Here is a 25,013-nt window from a genome sequence, read left to right on the forward strand (position 1 = left end):
TGGCAGGTCACTTGCCGCAGCTAAGCTTCCATGCTCCACGGTCCTCCGCTAACCTTTTCATCTTCGCGTATGATCTTTCTAATATCCTCCATTAATTGTAGTCTCCTTCGCCCCCTCCCTCTCTTTCCCGCCACCATACCCTCTAGGACGTCCCTCATGATACAATCTCTTCTTAGGCAATGTCCCAACCAGTTTCTCTTCTTCTTCTTAATAATATCTAAAAGTGTACTTTTCTCACCCACTATTTCTAACTCTCTCTCATTCGTTATCCGCTCTACCCAACTAATTCTTTCCATTCTTCTCCACACCCACATTTCGAAGGCTTCCATTCGATTTTCGTCACCTTTACGTAATGTCCACGTTTCCGCCCCATACAGTACAACACTCCACACGAAGCATTTTATGAGTTTTTCTCAACTCTCTGTTCAAGGTCCCACAAAACAGACTTTTCTTTCTTTTAAAGGCTTCTTTCGCCATTCCTATCCTTGCTTTTATTTGACGTTCGCATTTCATGTCATTACTAAGAATACTACCCAGGTATCGAAAACTATTCACTTGTTCTATTTTCTCCCCTCCTACTTTTATATTTGACACAGACCCCTTCGTTCCAATCACCATGGCTTTTGTCTTTCTAACATTTATTTTCATCCCATATTCTTCAAAGCCTTTTCTCACTTTTTCTAACAAATTTCATCAAAATCGGTGTGTTACAATTGGGAAGTGTTACTTGTTAATACAGTCCTGACTGGTAGGAATCAGCAGTAAGATTAAATCTATAGTAAAGTTTGAAATACTGCAAGTCAGTGCGATCCAGCCAAGAGTCAGGTTCAGCGCAAGAGTTAGTGTGCTTTCCTAGACTAGCCTTACAACTATTGCCTTAATGTTTGCTTTGGGAAAGGATTTAAATTGCGGTCAATGCATGCGCTGCTATTGTTGTGTGTCCAAACTAGCGAGCCCGACGCTCGTGAGCTGGGCACTTGCGCTCAGCCGGGCTCCGGCTGAATTGAGCACAAGCCTGAGTGAGCCCGAGCCTCAATGAAATAAGTTAGCGCGAGTCCGACTAAGCGTGAGCCCAGTTGAGAGAAATGAATACGAGACCGAGTGATCGCGAGCCCGTTGAGAGAAGTGAGTGTGAGCCCGTGACCACGAGCCCAGTTAATAGTGAGTGCAAGCTCGTGAGAGTTCCAGCCCGAGTACGAGCCCAGTCGAGGTTAGCGTGAGCCCCATTGAAGTAAGTGATCGCGAGCCCAGTTGAAAGGAGTGAGCTCGAGCGCGAGCGAGGATAGTGCAAAAAGTTCATCTATGATTTTTGTCCACGCTGTATTTGTACATCCGGTTTTAGTCCTTGCGCGGTTTTTTTTTTTGCCATGCGCTGTTTTTTTCCTTATATCTATTTAACTAGGAAGTGCCTGTCAATGATGCAACCTGAAACAAAGTACAGACATTTGGGTTATCAAACTTAAGGGACTTCTGTTGTAATTGTTCCTGACTCATCTTTCCTAAGGATGTCTATAAAAATTGTAAACGGTCTTTGGAAGTGGTTCTCAACCTAATTCCTATCTTGACCCGCTCGTGTGAGTGCAAGCCTGAGTGAGTAGGAACCCAGTCGAAAGAGGTGAGTGTGAGCGCGAGTGATTGTGAGAACAGTTAAGGGAAGTGGTCGGAAGCGCGAGCCGAATTGAAGTAACTGATCGCGAGCCGAGTTGAAAGAAGTGAGCTCGAGCGCGAGCGAGCCTAGTGCAAAATGTTCATCTATGGTTTTTGTTCATGGGCTGTTTTCGCTCACAGTATTTGCATGCGCTTTTTTGTCCTTGCGCGGTTTTTGTTCGTGCGCTGTTTTTGTCCACGCGGTATTTGCATGCACAGCTTTTGTCCTTGCGCGGTTTTTGCCACGTGGTATTTGCATGCGTTTTGTCCATGCGCTGTTTTCGCCCATCGCTGTTATTGTTTGAGCGGTTTTGATCTAGAACTACAGAATACAAAACCAGCTAAGCTATAGAGGGTGATTCTTTATAGGGTTTACAACTTCAGTCAATTATAATTCTTTATTGGATCCTCATACAGACTTGGTTTATATGTCTTATACTGCAAAACACTTCCAAGTTTTTTGTAACAAATCCATTACGGCTCAATTTGTGCACCTGTGAAAGTGGCGGTCATCATGGACACATCCCAATGAAAGTCGATTTCCTACCAAAAGTAGCCAGCATTTCGGGGGTAACGCTGTTATGATGCGATGTTTCAGTTATCTGAAGGGGAGGGGTGCACACCTTATCTTTCACGAACCCCCACAGAAAGAAGTCAATTAGCGGTCAGGCAATTGGTCCAGCATGACCTACCACTTATCTGGGAAACGCTGATCAAGAAATTCCCTTATGCCTATCAGGTAGTGCGGCGGGATGCCATCTTGTTGCCACCTTAAGCGGCCATCGTGGTCATCTTCAACTGTGGAACAAGGAAGTTCTGATAGCATATCAAGATAGGCCATGCCGGTGATGGTGCTCTCATCAAAGAGTAATTGTGGAAACAGCGCAAAACACGTTCACTTTGGGGCTGTCACGAACCAGCTCCACGTGCGCATGTGGATTTTCCGTGCCCCAAATAGGACAATTGTGTGTGTTGACTTGGCGGGAAATGTGAAAAGTTGACTCATCACTGAATACCACTAATGCGATCCAACAATGTAACACAGAATTCATGTCGGGTATGTTTATCCGCTTCACTCAGTGCTTGAACCAAGGACAGTCTGTATGGCTTCATGGACAAAGTCTACGCAATACACACCAAACAGTGGTCTGAGGGATACCAGTTTCTTGAGATGCACGTCGTGTCGATTTTCGAGGATTGAGGACGAAACTCCCTAACTGCTTCCACCACATCGTCAGGAGCGCTCTGGAGCCCTTGTGTCGCACAAAACCTGCATCAACAAATGTCTGGTGCCATTCGTACACTGTTGGTCTGCTGGGTGGTTCCTTGCCGTATTGTGTGCGAAACTTACGCTGTACACTCGTTGCTGACTTCGTTTCTTCAAACCAAAACACGCACATAGCTCTTTCTGCACCAGTGAAAGTCTCCATTTTCAACGACTGGCTGGTGGCGCCGCGTGTGGTCAACTCCGCAACTACTTACTGCGTGAGTTAAACTTGAAGTGTTTTGCAATATAATGGCATATAAACCAAGTCTGTATGTGGTTCCAATAAAGAATTATAATTGATTGAAGTTGTAAACCCTATAAAGAACCACCCTGGACATTCCACAATTCTCCGCCGACGTATGAGTTTCACTTTTTATATCAGTATTTTACTATATATTTCAACAAAAAATGTGTTTTTATCACACTCAAGGGAGGGGGAATTACACCCTCCTGTCCTGCCCAAATGACGCCCCTGGAACATTTGCTTGCAATTACTGGGAAACAAAATGAAATTAATCACTGAATAATACTCATTTCTGTCAGTAGTTTTTAGAGCTCTGCGCCCGCATAACAGACTTTGGGAAGCACAAAATCTATTGCCGTGTGTGACTATTTCTACATATTTCACAAGGTGCATCTTCCTAGCTTGATGTGATAAGCAGTCTTTGAGTTGAGTTGATTTGACCTTGAGTTTGTCCCTTTCAGCAGCGAAGCTATATGAGACGGGACCTACTGATTAACGTGGAATCCGAACTACATGAGCTCCCGCCGGGAATCAAACCTGGGTCTCCGACGCCAAAGGCATGCAGTATTTGAATAAGGGAAAGAATGCAAATAAAGGCGTTTATGAAGCTATGGGAACACTTTTTTTTTTTTTTTTTAATTCAGGCTCTAAAAACATTTCAGAACAAACGAATGAAAGAGAGGCTTTTAGAGCTCGAAAGCTTGTAAACATGGTTCCTGTTTTTTCTGTCTTAATGGGAAAAGTATATTACGTCACACAGACTGCTTTGGATTAGGAGATGAGGGCGAGTTGAATTGAATACCAAGAGCAGATAGTCGACCGAGGCGAAGCACACGGAGCAAGTTTGTTAGTAATTTGCACTTAAAACTTTTTGTAATACTTTCATTCCATCGACCTGTACATAGTTGCGTCTTATAGATTTATGTACAGGGTGAACACAAAGGCACTTTCTTCAATATGTGAAGAAATACGTTTTGAAGAAAGCGACCTGTACAACTGTCTTCTTCAGGTTTGAGCTAGTGTATGTAGGTTATTACCAATAGTTAAAATGTCTTTGATATAGCTAGCACACAAACAAAACCAACTTTTTCTCTCCTTTCCAAGATCGACAAGCAGGTGGCATTATTCACGGGAAGAACACGTAAATCTTCTTACGACTTCTGCTGGCAATATGAAGTGGATAACCCTTTGTAACAGTGAACATCTTTGACTCATTTAGTCTGCTCAAGTCCTTTTGAATGTTATGCTTAAAAGTTGGTTTAATTTTTGAAGTTATCATCATCATTTTCCCGAAAAAAGACCACGGTAAATAACATGTAACATACTTAGAAGCCAACGTTCTTCGATGATAGCAACAGGATTGGTTACTGAAATAATCTCAGTCATCATCAGAATAGGCATCACGGGGCACAAAACAAAGTTAATAATTACTAGCAAAAAAAGTGCCAGATTTTATCTATAATACGAACAGGGTGATTATAATTAAAGTGTCATAAAAAACTGGTCAGAATGAATACAAATTTGAACTGAATATACTTGAAGAAGAGGGAAACGGTATGGCATAACGTAAAAGTTCCAAAGTATTTCAATAGCTGGCGCTGTAAGTGGTCTCTATGTGGTTTTTTGGCCCAAAGATAATTAAGAGCCTGCTTTATTAAAAATAACACAAAATTTACAATTTTTCTTTTGCTTGTTTATTGATAAGTGAATGGTGATAATGAAATGCAACTTGCTACAATCATAGATAATGTTATTCTACAACAGAAAATATGAACCTGAAAGTTTTTCAGTGTTGCCATCCATAGAAATTACAGTGTTGCCAGAAAAAACAACGCCCCTAAATCTAAGTTAAGACAGCGACTAGAGGAACGATCTCAATTGCACTTGGTTATGCACCATGTTATTTAAAAAGTAGTTCACAAGAAACCGAAACAACATTATTATTTAGTTTTAATAACTGTATGTTAAAACTATTTTGTTTATTACAAACTAAATACAACTATTATTTCAAAAGTAGTTCACAGGAAACCAAAACAACATAATATGTAACCAAATGCAGTTGAGTTCGTTCCTCTACTCGCTGCATTAATTTAGATTTTAAGGGAGTTGTTTTTCTAGTAACACTGTAATTTCTATGGATGGCAACACTGAACATTCTTCAGGTTCATATTTCCAGTTGTAGAATAACATTATCTATGGTTGTGGTAACTTGCATTTCATTATCTCCTTTCACTTACGCAATACAAGCAAAAGAAAAATGGTAAATTTTGGATTATTTTTAGTAAAGCAGGCTCTTAAAAAGCGTATCTCCTTCATGTGCTTTTTATGCTGTTTTTGTCCTAAGGATAATTAAAAACCGATTTTTCAAATCCAATGTGGTACGACCTTGGCGTGGTGGGTGGGTTTTCCACTAACAGTGCCACACCTGTTAATGACTTGGAAGTCATCTTTTCCGTCGCAAAACCGAAACAATCATGCACATTAAACAGTACATTTGGTTTAAGGTGTAACGCATGCCAAAGCCGCCGTATATTTCGATTCAAAATGTCATTTGTAGCCAAATTCACTTTCGTTACGCCACTTACAGCGCCATCCATTGATACTTTGGAACTTCTTTGTTATGGCATACTGTTTGCCCCTTCTCCAAGTATTCGGTTCAAATTTGAAATCATTCTGACGAGTGGTTCTTTTTCTTACAGCATTTTGAAAGTGGGACTTTAAAATATTAAGTGCTTAGGTGAGCTGTAAATGTCCTCGCTTAGGTACCAAATTTCCGGGTTCGAACTACACGGTCGAATTTGGGTGAAATCGGAGTTGGCAATTCATCTAAATATATTCTAGACAACTTCCTCCCAATGCAAGGCATCCTCAAACACACTTCTTCAAATTGTTAATCAATATAATACCAGATTTCAGGGAATTCTTTTGATTACAAAGCATAACATAAAAATGTTATTTTCAGGAGCACAAATTTATTTTGATTCTCCTTCATGTCCACAATAATTTTGAAACTTGATACAGCGCAGCTTTCGTTTAAGATCTCTACGATCTACAACACTGAATGGTGATTACAGAATACATCCCCTCAACAGAATGCCAAATAGGTAAAATGTTAAATGCTCCAAAAATTTTACTGACAAGTGTCGAATATAATACAAGATTTCTTTCGTCAATTCTGGATTTACAAACAGTACGAAAATAAACCATCGTATTTTTGAGCACCTCTGTTCTAAACCCATATTATATATAGATATTGATACATATATAGTCTGGAACCTGCGACTAACATCACAGCTATGAATGAGTAAATAGTAAACCATCAGTCCAACACAAATTTTTCAATAAATAAGAAATGGGATACTCAACTATATATATATATATTTATATACAACACATTTAATCTTTAACGTTTCAAGTAAACAGAATTGTTTATTAGCGTGAACTCTTTAGATAACAATTGCACTCTACTGTTACAGAAAAAATAATACTCTACACAAAATATGCAGAAACAATAAACATTTTTTCAAATTATTTAAAAAATAAATTATTCAAGAATTCACAGGTTAAAAAAAATACATATAACTTTTTTATATGTAATGAACGAAATTTGCTCAACCACTGGATTTTTTTTTTCTTATTTCTATTTTTTCATAATTAACGAATGGCACACGAAAGTATGTTGGTAAGAATAATACTGTTTAACATTTAGTGCAAATGAAGTGTGCCCGGAAGAAGGGCAATATTTTGGGAAATCGTACTATGTGTGATTCTAAGCAAAAAAAAGTTCATATGAACACTGATCCTAATCTCAACGGTTTGAGAGCAACAGGTTGTGAACCATTTTTGACTTTATGTTGCGTGTTGTTCACCCTGCAACTATTCTACAGAGGTGGGACATAACGGATTAGAAAGTTGATGGAATGACCTTTTCAACGGTATGCAATATGTGGCAGTGGAGTCTTTCAAAAGGAGTTTATTGAAGGAAAGTTAAGATTGTATAAGGGAATTGGATGGCAACACTGATTCCCAAATTTCCCTCAGTAACTTCCCTTCCAAAGACACGACTGTCACATATTGCATACCGTTGCAAAGGTCATTCCATCACCGTTTAAATTCGGTATGTGTCACCTCTGTAGATTGAATACAAGGTGAGTAATAAGCAACATGACGTCAAAAATGGTTCACAACCTGTAGCTCTCAAATCGTTGAGATTAGGATCAATGTTCACATGAACTTTTTTTTGCTTAGAATCACATATACTACGTTTTCCCAAAATATTGCCCCTTCTTCCTAGGACACCCTGTATGTGTGTGTGTGTGTTTCATTAACATACCTGATGATGATGATTTACTATTCAAGAAAAACAAGACTGGAAGAAAGGAAAGGAAAAAAAAAAAAAGAAACACAAAGATGGAGATGTAACAGTCAATTTTTCACAACCTTGGAAAAACATTAATTATTATTATTATTGATAAGAAAATTTGGGTTTCTACTTTGAAACATTTGCTCCACAAAGATCTCAGTTTTAAGTATATTAACGAATAAGACAACCGATAATGAATCACATTTACACAATTTATATTGGAGTCAGAAAAAATATATATATATTAGCAGTCGTCGCACCTATTAACAATTTTACAGTTTTATTTCATAAAAGGTCAATGCATCTTCGGCCATTAATATGTACAATTTATAATTTGGATGACAACGTGGAACATGTACTTATAATTCCCATTATTTATTTGATATTACCACAAGACGTATCTGCTGTATCCTATGTACTTATAATTTCCAGTATGAAGCACGTTGAATGCAATACAAATTAAATATATCAAATATCTGCTTTTGCACAATAAACATTTAAAAAACATGTTCACCACTAAACTCTTTTTTGACAATTAATAATTCTGTGCATCTTGTTCAAATTTAATGAATAATTGTGTGTTCCGTAGAATACAGTGCTTATTTAATGCAAGAAACCTGCACAGCAAATTGGTCCAGAAAAGGAGAGAGAGAAACCAATTACACCGAAGTACACGGACACTAATTAACAGTTCATGACGGCACCTATTTAACCTGCTCCACAAAAATTCATCATCAAACACAAAACTCGTTGACAACACAACAAAGATTTCACGAGGTCACTTTAAATAATGGAGTTAGCTTCTGGGATAAAGAGTAATAAGCATTTACTAAAACAGTCTTATATTTGGCGCTGCAAATATTGTTACGTGTACCAGAACTCGGAAATGCTATCAGTCTTATCTGTGCAGCATGGTCAGGTACTCCAAAAAGCATTCGTAATAGTAACAGTTAAAAAAACGAAGTCACCTTTCACCCCCCTATCTTTCATATGTGCGACCATTATTTTTGGAGTTATTAGAAGGAACTATTAATACTGCCATCATATGTAAAGGAAATTTTACAGAGTCCACTTTCTTGCCTCTACAAACTTATAAGTTTTATTAAGTATATATGTATGTATAGAGGTTATATTCTGAGATAATTAGGTTATAGGGGAGAGCACAATCGCGCAAATTAATGTAATTCTTTTGTTCTAGAATTTTGAAGAGATCTGAATCTATCGATTTTCACTCGATTAATTAATATTAACATTCTGAGAGACAAATTAAATCCTTAGGGAAGAGGTAGAGAATCTCCCATCTTGTGAACGGGAAGCGAATCACATTGGCGTGGTGGTATATCTAACTATTAAGTTTTCCAAACCAATTAATTATCCACTTAATTCCGTATTTAACAAAGAATTTTAATTCCCATATAGGAAAATAAGATTTAAAAAAAAAATCTTTGGTCCTTGAGTTTCGAGTTATCTCAGAATAGTATTTAATTGAAAAGTGATCTAAAATATCAACATGTCCCTGCTAAATTCACGGATCTCGATTATCGTAGTCCAATTTTTCGCTCACATAAATAAATCAGTCGGCGTAAACTTCTCCTCACTGAAATACTACGCAACACAGGGTTGCAGATTTAAGGGGAAAAAATTATAACATTAAAATCAGTATTGAAGTCACTTTTCTCTGGATAATACCTTAATCTGCTTCTGTTGGTTTAAATACAGATCAAATTAGATCTGTAAAGCGAGACCTAGTTTGAACATTTATGACAGAAATCTTCTGTATTAACAACTACAATGCATTTGCTTGAACGAGACCTCGAAGTATCAACAAGGTTTGTCGAAGTGCATCGTACAAATGGAATAATACAGTTTATATTTTATCATCCTAAAAATATAAGCAGCAAAATATAACTTAATTGCATATTTAAAAACAAAATTTGGAACAAACAAAAGCTTATATTTCAAGAAAGAATATTCATACACTGGTTCAAAAACGACTAGTTTCATAACTTTGCGTCCAATATTCTATATTTCAGAAAGATAAGTTAATATTCCACCATGCCACGCTTAGGTAATTAAAACAAAAATTCTTGTGTCCAGCCAATAATATTTATCAACAATGTCATCTTTGTGGAGCCAAGATGGTTTAAGCATTTTATGTTTTATCCCCTTTACCCCCAAATCAGATACTGATCAGTTCTGCCAACATTTGATTTTTTTTTATATATCAAGCAATGACACACACTCAAACAGCAGCCACTCAAAGCCAATCTTTCTTTCACATACATTATCATCACAAAAATTCAGTACAGCTTTGAAAAACAAACGTAGCAGAATTTTTTTTTCTTTACATAGGGGAATATCCCAGTTGAGGAATGAGAAAAAAGAACAGCACAACATATGCTCAAATAAAATTAACCATATCGAAACATGGTTTGGAAAAAATGCTTGCTTATGTAACATTCGTTACATGAAATGCATAATATTGATAAACACATTTGAAACAATGTTACCTAAAAATAAAGAAGTGCAAAATTCCTTTCTTTTTATATATAAAAACTTTTTGACAATATTAAGACGAAGATCATCGTGTAAATTAAAGTTATATACATAATTTAAAACGAGAGACAGTTTTTGCAAAATATCATAATTACACAAAGAATTGCTTACAAAGTGCATCTCCCTTTAATTATAACTCTAATGCAATTAAATAACTTTCGGAGGGAATTTTTTGTTTCTTTCCTTTTCTTTTAATAAGTCTTTATTCCCCTTTAACATGAATTATCTTAAGTTTTCATTAACAACACTAGATTTCAACAGAACGAACGAACGATTGATTGATTGACGTCAGAAGCTTAAGTCGAAAGATACAATCGATGGTAATCGTTGGCACCAAATGCGGCGTTGCATTTCGGACACTTTCTCTGACGGGTTTCGTAACGAGTTCGGAGACAGTCATAACAGAATACGTGGAAGCACTTACTCAGCACAGCATCTTTTCGTTTCACTTTGCACGACGGGCAGGTTAAGATTTCCTTATACTCGCGGATTTCTTCCATCATTACTTCATCTGCCGTTCCCGCCATTTCGATCTTCTTCATTCGCTCCACTTTTCTACGTAGTTGCGCTATTTCCTCCTATAATAATAATAATAATAATAATAATAATAATAATAATAATAATAATAAAGCAAACATATTTAACAATATTATATACACACACATCGCATTTCAAAAAGAATGACCTGATCTTGGACGGTAGTAATTACGGAACATGGGACGTGCCTGCAAGGAAGTGAGTGTTGTTTGAATGGGCGTTTCCTAGAGTTACAGAAAATAGCCGTTAGATACCAGTCAATGCATCTTCTCAGTTTGCAATCAGTCGGTCATCAGAAGGCGTTTTATGTACTGCAGTTTGCAAAGACTGAGTAAGTGATTTCGGTCCACAGTGCTTTTCGTCGGCATTTTGGCATTGATCCGCTAGCACCCAAAAACATTTGTCATTGTTATCGCCAATTTGAAGAGACAGGATGCTTGTGTAAAGATAAAAGTTCAGGTCGGCCTTGCACTTCCGATGAAATGGTCAAAACAATTCGGCAAACGTTTGAATTTAGCTATCGTCTAGATGATGTTCGTGCTGCTGCTGGTGGATACACAGAGCATTTGTAATAGCATAGCTAAAACTTGAATATTTTGTTGGGTATTTTGCAATTAATCTCATTTTTGTAGTATGTTTTTATCAATATATATGGACTTTTAAAATCAGGTCATTCCTTTATGAAACACCCTGTATGTAATATATCGTGATTTTCTACCAAAAAGCAGAATCTAGCACACTTGCCTAATACAGCTTAGCCAACTAAATATACCAATATGCCAAAGATAGTGTTACCAGTTTGTTTTCCTTCTGGTTCAGAAGGATATACAGTAAAACCTGCCTTCAACGGACTCCTTATTAAAAGGAAATATTTCACGGTCCCTTGAATATAGGGGCTAAAGACGTGTTAAATTCCCTTCATTAGGTGGAAACTGTGTTACACAGACAACGAAAACCAAAATAAGAATTTTAGCGGAAAAATTCAAGTTCCAGATTGCAGCATTTAGAAAGTTTTTAGACATCCATTGAGAGGTAAGACACATATACACACAATAGAACAACGCTGTCAGGAAAATAGTGACGTGCAAACTGATACACAGAACAGATGTAGATGCCTTAATTGAGAATTACACGGAAAATCTGAAACGAGAAGGGGTTGTAAAAGAGAAATATGGCATTCAACTGGAAGAAGAGTGTAGGATAAAGACTTATCAAGCTGCTGGTAAAAGTTGAAAGGATCTGCAACAATCTGCCTTACGTCAAAGTGGTACTGATATATTTAATATAGTTTCTCATGTTAAAGTTCTTGTTGAAAGTTGAGCAGTTATTCGGTAATGTGTACAGAAAACTCTCCATGACTATAGGAAAAATAAAGTTAACGCGCGTACAATATTTTTTCTGTTCACTGCAAGTTTTGCATCTATTAACTCGTAGTAGAAATAAATACTGTAAATTGACTAAGGTACATACAGCATATTATTTTATTTGCATAGGTCTATGAAGAATTAATCATGCAGATGCAGTGAAAGAAATCAAGACTCGGGATATCAGCATAAATTATGATAAGCATCGCATCAGCACGCTTGGATTCCTGGCACATTTAGCATAATCCGTTTCATTATCTTCCTTTTTCCCTTGTTTTAGTTTCACCACTATGCTCTTCAAAATATAACATTCTCGAACAGTGTCCAAACCAGTTCCTTCTCATTTTCTAAGATCGTCTTCATCACTTTTTTTCTAAGATTTCTCATTGGTTTTACACAAAGTTGAAAAGAAAAAGAAAAAATTATACGTGGGATAAAGCTGAAATTCTTAAACCTCTACTATTTCTGCGAAAGATTTAACAAATGTACTTACCCTTTTCCTTATATACGCTTCATAATAATAATAATAATAATAATAATAATAATAATAATAATAATAATAATAATAATAATAATAATAAATAATACAATGAAATGAAATCTGAGTTTTACGTCCCACGGTTATGCCAGTTAGGTTAAAGGAGACGGTGATGATGAATAATGAATGAAATGGTGGAATGAAGCGTGGGAGGAAACGGGAGAACCCCGAGGAAACCCACGCACACGGTGTTTGTCCACCACAAAGTTCACTTGGCGGGGGCTGGGATCGAACCCGGGTCCCCAAGCACTAGAGATCTACTGCTATTGTGAAGCATAATAATGTGTAAACTTCTGGCCATTTATTCAATAATAATACATAACGAAAAAGGAGCTTCATTATAGTTGCGACCATTTTTTCTTCTAATGCCAGTTTAAACAAACAAAAACACCGATACAGTAATTATATAACACCATAATTATTACAACTAACATAACCACATATCGTCAATACAACTACACTTTCTCACCTGCAGTCTTTTTGTTTTGTAAGCTTCTGCTTCCAAAGCACTAGTCTTCTCTGCCACAACTTGTTGGGCTTCTTTCATTTGCGCATGGTACTTTTCTAAAGGATACAAAGAGAAACAAACGTATTACAAATGAACATATATTAAATGTTCAAAACATTACTTAAAAAAAAATGAAATGAAATCTTTGAGTTTTACGTCCCACGGTTATGCCGGTGAGGCTAAAGGAGACGGTGATGATGAGTGATGAATGAAATGGTGGAATGAAGAAAGTGGGAGGAAACGGGAGAACCCCGAGAAAACCCACGCACACGGTGTTTGTCCACCACAAAGTTCAGGCGGAGGCTGGGATCGAACCCGGGACCCCAAGCACCAGAGGTGAACACTCTACCACTGAGCCACCGTGGCCCCCATTACTTAAAAAAAGAATATTTAGTGAATAACAGGTTAATTATGAAATTTATTAGGTTCACACGTCCGTTTCTTCACACGATAACTCGAATGGATGCGAATATTTAAATTGCTTTTTGCAATAGCTTGAATAATTATCTCGGCCAAGTTCGTTAACATTTTAAGAAGTAATAGTAACTTACGTCCGTCCGTTAGACCACATGGTAACTAGAATTAAAGCGAATTTTTGACTTCTCTTTCTTCAATAGATAGCCAGAGTATATCGGACGAGTTTTTCATTAATGGAGTCAATCCGTTAGTAGCTTAACGGAAAGTGGTGACTTAACGTTTGCCCGTTACTCCACACGAGAACTTTTGAACGAAATCGATTTTTTTTTGCAATTGAAAGCTGGAGCTATTATGTCGGCCCAGCTTGTTAATGGAGTCAATCCGTTAACAACTTCACTGGTAATGGTGACTTTTAAGGTGGCTATCCATATTCTGGTTTAAAATCTGTAACATTCCCTAGCCTTTATGCAACCTCAACCGCAGTAGAGCATTGTTGGTTGCCTATGATAAAAGGATATGTAGCTTTTATCTCGACTGAGCTCGTTAATGGAGTCAATTTGGTAACTTCTTCACGGAGTAACGGTGACTTTAAGGATAGCTATCCATATCCAATTTTCTATTATTAAACAGAAGTGTATAATTTTAGAATGCCAGAAGTTACACATTGCGCCGTTAGATGGCAGCAAACATTTTCCAGTGGTCGACATCTACCGGACGAAATTGAAACCTGAAGTGCGTGATCCTTTTAACTATCTACTAGAGTTTACTGATATTTATTCAAAGAGTGAAAACGTGCGGGACTCTGCCTCGAAAAGAAGCTAAGTATCAGCCTTATCATGCCGATGCACTAACCATTGTGCTACTAATCCACTTCCTGAATAATACACACACCCTTCAATCTCAAGGTCAGTGCTCAAAGTACGAACATGCAGTTTTTGTTCTACTAGATGGTATTCATACCATTTTTTTCTTTTAATTGATATTACAACAAAATTCTAAAGGTACTTGTCAATTATATTAACAAACAAATTTCGTCGCTTCAATATGGCGTTATGTTACCTTATAATTGTGCATCATCAGCTTATAACGAAGTGAATTGAGTTTTCTATTTCACTGAAAAGTTCTTATAAAAGTTCTTCGTTGTCAGTAATACATTCTATCAAAGGACTACTGCTATAATAATAGTAAGATTACAAGGTAAATTTGAATTATATATATTTAATGATTCTTTAGTCTTATTAATTTATTGTACTTCAATAAATTGGAAATCTGATGTTACTCCCAATTTATTTTAAAATTGTTGCCGTTTGAAATATTGGTACTAATAATAGGAAATGAAATGAAATCTTTAAGTTTTACGTCCCACAGTTTTGCCGGCTAGGATAAAGGAGGTGGTGGTGATGAGAAATGAATGAAATGGTGGAATGAAGAAAGTGGGAAGAAACGGGAGAAACCCAAGAAAACCCACAACCATTGTTTGTCCACCACAAAGCTCACTTGGCGCAAGCTGGGATCGAACCAAGGACCCCATGCACCAGAGATGAACGCTCTACCATTGAGCCACTTCGGCCCCATACTAATAGCGAGGTAATCAACTTTAGAGTACCTATGAGAAAAGAAAATTTAAAATATGTATCACCTATGATCTGTATTTAAAACTATAGGTAACTTAACAATTTAAAACATTCTGAATCATAAATATGTTCCATCTTTTTTTATATTTACCTAAATGTAGTTTGAGATCAGCCGCCGACTGAGCACTTTCTATTGCTTTTCGCTTGTGCATTTCCATTGCCTGCTGCCGAAGAGCAAGCTCCTTTTCCACTGTTGCTAGAGAATTCTGTAGTATACGCTCCTTCTCTTCTAGTTTTCTCACTACTTGATTCTGGGCATCAACCTGCGCAGTCAAAGTATTCACCTTCAAAACACAAGGTTAAGTTTGTTACAATACAATTAGCTACTTTATTTACTCTACAAATTTTCTGATATACCGTATATACTTGAATCTAAGGCGTACTTTTTCTGCCGAAATTCCAGGCATAAAATGGAGGGTGCATCTTGGAATCTCAAACAAAACGTTTCATGAAATATCCAGGGAATGTCTTAGAACTGAGTTGAGTTGACTTTTAGTTTAGCGTCCCTTTCAGCAGCCAGGCTATATGAGACGTGGACCTACTGATTAACGTGGAATGCGAACCACATGAGCTCCCGCCGGGAATCGAACCCGGGTCTCCCACGCCAAAGGCGCGTACGCTAACCGCTTAGCCACGAGGAGCTCCGTCTTAGAACTGAATATAAGAATTGGCACAACTTTGAAGTTTAGAAATGTGGGTACATCTTAGATTCGAGTATATACGGTAATAAGCGTAGGAAGTTAAAACAGGAAATGAAATACAACGGAAGTAATATTTGAGGGACACACTTCGTTCTTTACTTCACTATCTTTCGCAAATGAAATGCGCTACGATTTATAAAGAGGTTAGCGCGGATATTCATCACAGGATGCGTAGGAGTCTGTACTTCAACTCTTAATGCAATTTTCTGACTTCCTTTATCAACACTACAACACTTCTTATTTATTTAGTACCCTTGTCCTCACAACGTTGGGTCAACACCGAAAAATATTTGACGCAACCACTAAAGAGCAAACCCAAAACAATATGGGTCGATGGTGAACATGTTTGTTAATATTTGAATTGATTTTGTGTTTAGCGTCCCTTTCAGCAGCAAGGCTATATGAAACGTGGACTTCCTGCTTAATTATACGTATTTTAGAAACTTCCTTAACATTTTTTCAAAGTAATATTATTCTACATGATATAACCTGTGAACTTCTACATAAATACGTGAGTGATTCTGAAAGTAATGCCTCCAAGCCCACTACTTGGCCAATAGTACTGCAAACATTCTGAACTGTTTATCATTCATATTGTTATGTTTAAGCTATAGTCAGTTGTTTCACCTGCCTATCTCTTCTCGTTCCAGAGTAATGGAGCAATCCGTGGCATCCAGTAGTGACGTCCGGTTGAAACAGAGAGCTATGATTGAATTTCTGACTGCGGTTTACAGGGATGCCTGTGTTGACGTCGGCACTATGCATAAGTGGGCAAGGACTGTGAAAGACCAAACTCCAGCTGCATCAAATCTCCGTCATCAGTACCGAAGTGGATGGCCTCTGATGAGGATCATCATTAGGTGGACGAGTTGATTGCGACTGCGGGCCTAAAGCGACTGTAGGCCAGATTGCAACGCACTCGCAAAGATAAACAGGCAATTCAGCACCACGACAATGCTCGTCCGCGCTCAACCCACCCAACTCAGGAAGCACTGTAGCGCCTGAGGTTAACAGACTCTGCCTCATCCTGCCTATAGTCCGTACCTTGCGCCCTGTGACTTTTGGTTCTTCCCTAAACTTAAAGATCAAATCCAACGCTACAGTTGTGATACGGAGGTGGAACCAGCAGTTTGGCAATGGTGTCACCAGCAGCCATCACAATTTTTCGCCAATGGCATGCAAAATGTTTCGCGTTGGGTCAAGTGTGTTGCCCGTAACGAGACTATGTTGAAAAGTGATGTCATAATTTGTAGCTGACAATGCAAGCTTTCCACTAACACTTTCATCGGTGCTGTCTATCAAATACAATTAAAGGTATGACAGTGGAGGCATCACTTTCTGAATTACCCTCGTAGCTTACATTTCGAGTGTGTTGGACGTGTTATTTTAAAAAATATATATATACAAGAATAGGCCATAAATTCTACAAAGGTAATCCAAATTCATTCGTTAAAGCCTTTTCGAAAACGGAAGCATTTGTTACAAACTTGGCGTAAAAACACATCAATTACGTGGAAACAAGGAACAAGAATATAAACAAAACTACGACACTCGGAAACACTCTAGTTACCAATCCAAACAATACAGTACCCCGCATGAAATACAAGGGGCGATCAAGTTCTTCTGACCCTAGCATAGAAGGAAGTATTTTATGAATGAGTTTTTGTACTGTTATTGCTTAGTGATCTTTTGTATAACTGCATTGCGAATTTCAAGTTCAGACTGTCTGGTTTATTATACAGAGGCTAACTGAGGAAAGTTGCAAAAGCCTGAGATGAGTGGTCGTCAAATTTTGTGAAGGGGCGGCTGGTATCCAAAATTTATGAAATTAAATCTTTTGTGTTTAATGTCCCACGATTATGCCTGTTAGGCTCAGGAAGACAAAAGATGGGAGAATTGGTGGAATGAAAATGCGAGAGGAAACGGTAGTACCCCGAGAAAATCCACGGACACGATGTTGTCTATCACAAACCTACTCGGCCGGAGATCGAATCAGGGATCCCACGGACCAGAGGTATGCGCTCTACCACCGAGCCACCATGCATCTCCCCCCAAAAAATTCATGAGGACTTGGTACAGAGAATAGGGAATTCTTATAACGTTCACTTCATAGGATGATAATCCTAAGAGAGCAAACATTACATTAGATAGTCGTAAATAGGATGTTTGCTCGAGCGTTGACGATGTAACAAGTTATTATAAGTAATAGCTCCTTTCAACGCCAACTACACATAAGCAAAAATTCTAAATACAACCTTAAATATGCTTACACACTAAAGATTCAGCATCATAATTTTCGAAGGATAATAAACACCACAAACAATAAGTAGGACATACATTCAATTCACATCCAATAAACATGAATGCAGGTGCAGCTGATTTAAAAAAAATCATGTTGAATAAGTCTATGCGCAATAAAGTATAGTACCAGAAACATCTCCATATCGGCGCCCAATACTTGAAAAATAGTCTTACGCAACATAAAGGACTATGGCCTGCTGAGAGCTTCGAGAACTTTAAGAACTTCCACCGATGGACCTAGCCCTATCCAATGGGAAGAGGATAACAGCAGAAGATTTAATCGTCGAGTGTTCATCCAATGGGAAGAGAATGAACGAAGACGATGTTCTATGAGATTGAACATTATTTTGGAGCATGGTGTAGATTGTGTATAGTGGACAATTTGGACAGTGTGATGTGTGCAGATAGTAAAAGTATAAACAGTGTGTTATAAATGAACAGTGAAGTGTTACTATCCGAACTGAAATATATATATATATATATATATAATTTCAATATTCATTTCTTTTTATGTTCAATTAATTGCAAAGGTTAAAGTGTTTTAAAAGTTGAAACTGATTCATTATTTGAAATGTTTTCTCATTTCATTCGTATTTAGTTGCCGTATCTTAGTGTATGTGTATTTGAATCTTCATTTTACTATTATTATTTGAGTGAATGCGTATTTGAATTTCAACTATAATGAACAAGTATAAATACATATATACATTTATTCATATATTACATATTTCTGAACTGAATAAACATCTTATATATCAGTGATTGCAGCAGTAAGTGAAGTGCTTGTGTGAACTATGATGTATCTCATGTGTACTTCAAAACTTTATACAGTGTGTGCCCGTTATACGCAAATATTAACATTGAGTGTTGCCAGGGTTCTTGGGATAAACGTATCTCATCAGAACTTTACCTATCAGCTGTTCGGGTGCCATTTGACATAAACTCATTTGGACATTATTTTGGCTGTATGCGGCTCAAGCAGTTTAATTCTCTTTTATTTTAAAAGGATTGTCACTTGTAAGCAGACTACGTTTCTACGTGTGCGTTTTTTTTTTTTTCGCTCAGAGGATGCAGACGACTGGCTTGACCTTGGCCAGTGCTTCTCCAGCCAATCACAGCTCTGTCCGCTCTTACGTCACCCAACACGAGAAACTCACGCAAACAGCGAGAACTAAAGAGATTTGGCGGTAGGCAGCACTACTGGGCGCGGACAGACAAGGAACGTAACAGCTCAATTATCTTGCTGCATAACGTAATCATATAACAATGTGATTTGTCGTTTATGTATCCACATATATTTCGTTCTATAGAAACCATCGATACGAAATTTTAGTGTAATATCCAATATCTAATATTAGGAGAGGTAAGTATGGTTAATTATTAAAATTTTAAGTCCATTTGTGCGTATTGATTGTGATTTGCATGTTGTATCCTCAAGCCTCGTGGTAATCAATTTATGTGCATGGTACTGACAATAATTCCTACTTATTGTTTGTGGTATCTATTATCCTTCGAAAATTATGATGCTGAATCTCTGGTGTGTAAACATATTTAAGGTTGTATTTAGAATCTTTGTTTATGTGTAGTTGGCGTTGAAAGGAGCTATTACTTATAATAACTTGTTACATCGTCAACGCTCGAGCAAACGTCCTATTTACGACTATCTAATGTAATGTTTGCTCTCTTAGGATTATCATCCTATGAAGTGAACGTTATATTCTTCTTCATCATAAAGCATGGTGAAGAGATGGTGCTGTGAGTTCAGAAAATGAAATACGAAATCTTTCAGTTTTACATCCCATGTTATGCCGACTAGACTAAAGGAGACGGTGATGATGAGAAATGATTGAAACGGTGGAATGAAGAAAGTCGGAGGAAACGGGAGAACCACGAGAAAATCCACGCACAGTCACTTAGCGCGAGCCGAGATCGAACAAAGGACCCCACGCAAGATATATGGCTGACACGAGATTTCCCAACGCATATTACCTATTGCTAATAAAACGCCCTGAAATAATTATCCAAGTAAAATAGTAAAACGTAATGTTAATAGAGTTACCTGTTCGTTGAGGGCTTCCTTTTCTTCCCTCGCTAGCTTATGGAGTTGGTTTGACTTAATCCGCTCCGACATGAGTTTAAAATTGGCGTCGTCTTTCTCCCGCAGTTGCTGAATCAGTCGTGAATTCTGCTCCTGCATGTCTTCGAATGCTTGACCTGTAACTTCCATCTCATTCAGAAGAGCTTCCTCTTCCTGCAATGAAGTCTTTCTTACGTTAGTATAGAAAATTAGTACTTGATAACGAATAATATTGAGATGTACATATTTCAAAATTAATGGACGTAGTACTGAAACAAAAGTAAGTTATACAAAATTTCTCTTTTTAGTTACGCTACTATTCTACCAGACAGATATGCGGAAACTTAGTAAATACAAAAGGTGTGTGGAACAAATTAAAACTTTTAACATGAACTCCAACTTGGTTAAGAGCCTCACATACTAAAAATAATACAAAATTTACTATTGTTCTTTTGCTTGTTTTTCATAAGTGAAAGGAGATAATGAGATGCAACTTATCACAATCATAGGTAATGTAATTCTACAACAGAAAATATGAACGAGACGAATTTTCAGTGTTGCCATCCATAGAAAGTACAATGTTGTCAGAATAATATTTCCCTCAAAATCTAAGTTAAGACAGTGACTAGAGGGACGAACTCAATTGCATTTCATTACGTATCATGTTGTTTTGGAATCCTGTAAACTACTTTTTAAATAACAGTTGTATTTAATTTTACAAAATAATATAAACAAAATAATTTTAACATACAGTTATTAAAATTAAATAATAATGTTATTTAAAAAAAATTAGTTCTTCGGATACCAAAACAACATTATACGTAATGAAATGCAATTGAGTTCGTACCTCTAGTCACTGTCTTAACTTAGATTTTGAGGGAAATATTATTCTAGCAACACTGAAAATTCTTCAGGTTCACATTTTCTGTTGTTGAATAACATTATCTATGATTGTGGTAAGTTGTATTTCATTATCTCCTTTCGCTTACATGAAAAACCAATCAAAAGAAAAATGATAAATTTTGTATTATTTTTAGTATGTCAGGTACTTAAGTATGTCATCATGTAATACTTCAACAGCACAAAAAACAAAAAAAAAAAAAAAAAAAAAAAAGTGCCATTCGCTGACAGTGTCACAAGCCTCAAGTGTGCACCCTTCCGAGGACTGTTTAAATTACCTCCTGGGATCTACAATGTTAAGTACCTTTGAATATTTTCTACTCTGATAATATCCTACACTAGACTTGTCGTCTAATATTGATTTCTGTGTTAATGCCATGATCACAGACAACGAATGCTGAATTAATTAATTTAATTAAAAATTATGAACCTTAACGTCGTTTGCTCTACGTGGTTTATCAATTTTCTCTCGCAAGAGTCTGTGAGTAATTCCGCGTGGATAACAAACATTAGGCGGATACTTTTAAAATTCACAACCTGATTTTTGTCACCTGTCTAGGCCTTTATCACTCGTAATGCCTACAGGATGACAATACTTTGCTGAAAATAGCCTGGTCATATGTATTAGACAATCTGTCTTGAAAATAATGTGACACCACTGTATTGCAAAACTTATATCAACACTAATTACAGAAAAATACAGAGTCCGCCAGAAATATGTATACAATGTTTGTCATTCTATATCAGAATACTGGCATTGACAAATGTTCTGAAATTTAAGTATGTTAAGTATAGTTTCTCGCCCAACACATGTCGGCATTGTCAATTGTTTTCAGTTAATATTATGTTGTTGTACGGTTTCTCGCTCAACAGATGTCGGTACTGTCAGCACGGTTAGTGAGATAAGAAAATGGCAGAAGCACGCTTGACGTTCGAGCAGTGCAAGTACATTTTGAAGTGTTTTATCCATATTAATACCATAGAAGTGCTGCGTCAGTGGACACGGGAGTTTGGTACTGAACTGTGAAAGATGAAGTGTATCGAAGTAAGCCGCGCACGCTCAAGAACCTTCACCAGAAGATTACAGAGGCATGTGCATCGGTCTCCATTGATACACTGATGGCTGTAGCTGCAGTGACCGTTAGGTGTTTGGCCGCCAACGACCAACATTTTGAACATCTAACGTAAACATATTCTTACTTGAAGGTCTGTAACACATATTTGAACAATAATTAAATGTAACTGAGAAATATATATATATTTTTTCTTTTAACAATGTATACATTTTTCTGGCGGACCCTATACACTAAAATATATGACTTCCGAATGGTAGCCGAGTGACACTGAAAACGTATATATCGGTTCTTTATTCACAGAATATTTCTCGGTGGCATGGAAGGAAAATGAAATGTTGAGTTGATGACCTTATAGTTTAAAGCACACAATAATAAATGCTAGGAGTTGCTACGAGACAATTGCTAGAACGATGAAAGGAAACGGGAATACCTATCTTCAGCACGGTACATGACAACCCATTTTACGAGCCATAAAAAAAACTGTGACAATGCTTTATTAGGGAAACACTGCGATCCCAGAAGGCACTAAAAACTTGGAGAATGAATAATTGACTGAAACACATCTCATATACTATAATAAAACTTGGTTTGATATAAATAGTATGACGATTATATTAAATATTGTTTTAATTTATTATATAAACCAATTCTAATGATACAGGTTTCAAATGGCTACGTTAACAATAATAAGTGTCTCACACAATCCATCTTACCAACAATTTATTGTAATACAAGATCATCGAAAAATAATGTCAGAATTATACAGTCTTGTAACTCAAAAACGGCTAAATGTATCCAAACTATTCTCCTGTTAAGAATGTATGAAATTATGGACGCAGTTTAGCATGTTTCGGATGTACTCCAATTGCCGCTTGGTAGGAGTAAAGGCTATGTTATATTTCCTACCACGTCTTATTATGTTGGAAAAAAAAAATATATGAAATGTTTCAGTTTAACGTCCCATTTTATACCCTTTAGGCTAAAGGAGATGATGATTAAGGCAAGTGAATGATGGGAATATGGCAGGAAACGGGCAGTACCTCGAGAAAACCCACGGACACAACGTCGTCCACCACAAACTTACTTGGACGGGATCGAACTAGAGACCCCATGCACCAAAGGTAAGTGCTTTATCATTGAGACTCTCCCCCGTGCTTCTTGCTTAAGTAGGTTGGAGTTACCGTTGCAATTTGCGATACAATCCACATTCATAGTGTAGCATTCCCCGAATCTTTTAATTATATATGATGTTCTTAAATATTTACACAAAAAGAAGTTCAGCAAGGTAAGAAGGAGCACAGAATTGGGAGTACAAATTCTAATAGAGACGTTGAATCAAAGTTTCGGGCATGATTGCATGAAACTGAGGAGAAAATAATCTCAGTTCCATCTGTCTACACATACTTGCATTATCAGGATGTCTACTAAAATTCCAAAATGAAATTCTTTATCAAACCATAAAATTTTGGAACATTCTCAAGAGCGACGTTGGATGCGAACTAGGCCGAATTTTCATGCATGCGATTTTGTAGCGCCTAAAGCCGACCATAGACATCTTTGGTGGTGAATTTGGATGTTTTGTGGAACAAAATTTTCCAGTCTATACGTATATTTGTACAGATAAAAAAAAAAATAAATAAATAATAAAAAAAATAAAAAAAATAAAAAAAAAAATTAATAATAAATATCGTGACCCAAAACCTAAATTTCTTGACTTTCATGACCGATAGACACCTTGATTATGAAAAACCAAAGTTGAAGCATGCTCAGGAAGTGTTTCCAGTAGTGCTGCAAACGATCAACAACAGGATCAGCTAAAACCAATTTAGTCATTTTAATGAACCACGAGAGTACTCGTACATTGCAGAGGGTTGCTCTAATTGACAAATCCAGCAAATTCATTCACATGAAGTATTGTTCCATTTAAAAAACAAATAACATGTAAAGAAGCTTCAATTATAATTCTCGTTCAGCATTATAATGGCAGGGTCTACCTTTGGGTTTAAAATCATGTTTCAGGAAAATCTGGTAGGCGCGAAAGTTTAAACAGGAACTTTGAATAATACTCCTTGGAATTCCTACTCAAACTCCTGACAAAAGACTTTTAAAAGACTTCGTACATAAGGGTGCCGAATCCGTTCAACCTTTTCTTTTTCTTCTTTGACGTGCTCATCTATCAGAATGTTTCCGATTCACAATAATTCCGTTTCTTAGAACTGTTTCATCCAATGATTCATCGCTTTACTATCTTAAGCTATTTTTCTAAGATAAAACATTCGTTACTTAGCGTTACACTGCTACATCCGATTCCATGAATTTTGAGTTTTCTACTGCGCGTTGCACATCGTTACCAACTGACCCTCAAAGAATGGCATCACGGCTTCCGAATCAGGTTGCGCACGCCATCTACGTTCTTCTGCTACATTTTAACAAAAGATACATTTGGATGTTGTGTCCATTTTTGAGTTTTTATAGTTATAATTCTTTTTCGATGCTCCTGTCTTTGAAGCAATTATTTTAATGCAGTAACTAAATTTTCCTAGATAATCAAAGAGAAGTTGAAAAGTGCATGTAAAACTAGACAATTTTATCCTGTTAGTTAAATTTAAAGACCAAACATACTTTGTGTCATGTACTGAGACTTTTCTAATTAATTTCGGATTTGAATTATTGAATGAAGACTGAAAACAATACGAATACACTGTCATCAAAGGCCGACATATCTCTCTCTACCATGCATTGACAAAACTTAAATCTATATTTTACAAATACAAGTGAAACTACTACTATACCTCATGAGACCAAAGTAATAAGTACCCCTGGCTAATCTCAATACATGGAAAGTAAATACAAGTGTGCAAGATCAATCACATTAAAGGACAA

The 25,013-nt window shown here is 36.8% G+C and overlaps 1 protein-coding gene across 9 annotated transcripts in view; it reads right to left on the reverse strand.

Annotated features, from left to right (window-relative positions):
* Window positions 1-6,108: 6,108 nt before the first annotated feature.
* The window catches only part of Bre1 (E3 ubiquitin-protein ligase Bre1), a 75,153-nt gene continuing 56,248 nt past the window's right edge, over window positions 6,109-25,013 (reverse strand). For 5 of the 9 annotated variants that reach the window (XM_081770594.1, XM_081770591.1, XM_081770589.1 and 2 more), the window contains 4 exons: window positions 20,137-20,340; window positions 15,167-15,359; window positions 12,986-13,080; window positions 6,109-10,655 (listed from right to left, as the gene is read on the reverse strand). In XM_081770594.1, coding sequence (XP_081626720.1) covers window positions 10,374-10,655; window positions 12,986-13,080; window positions 15,167-15,359; window positions 20,137-20,340 — 774 coding nt within the window. In that variant the 3' untranslated portion in view covers window positions 6,109-10,373. The remainder of the gene's footprint in view (window positions 10,656-12,985; window positions 13,081-15,166; window positions 15,360-20,136; window positions 20,341-25,013) is intronic. The other 4 variants (XM_081770587.1, XM_081770593.1, XM_081770590.1 and 1 more) reach the window with 2 other exon arrangements.

The sequence above is a fragment of the Thermobia domestica genome, chromosome 9 (assembly GCF_964235325.1).
Source record: "Thermobia domestica chromosome 9, izTheDome1.hap1.1, whole genome shotgun sequence".
NCBI classification, from domain to species: Eukaryota; Metazoa; Arthropoda; class Insecta; order Zygentoma; family Lepismatidae; genus Thermobia; species Thermobia domestica.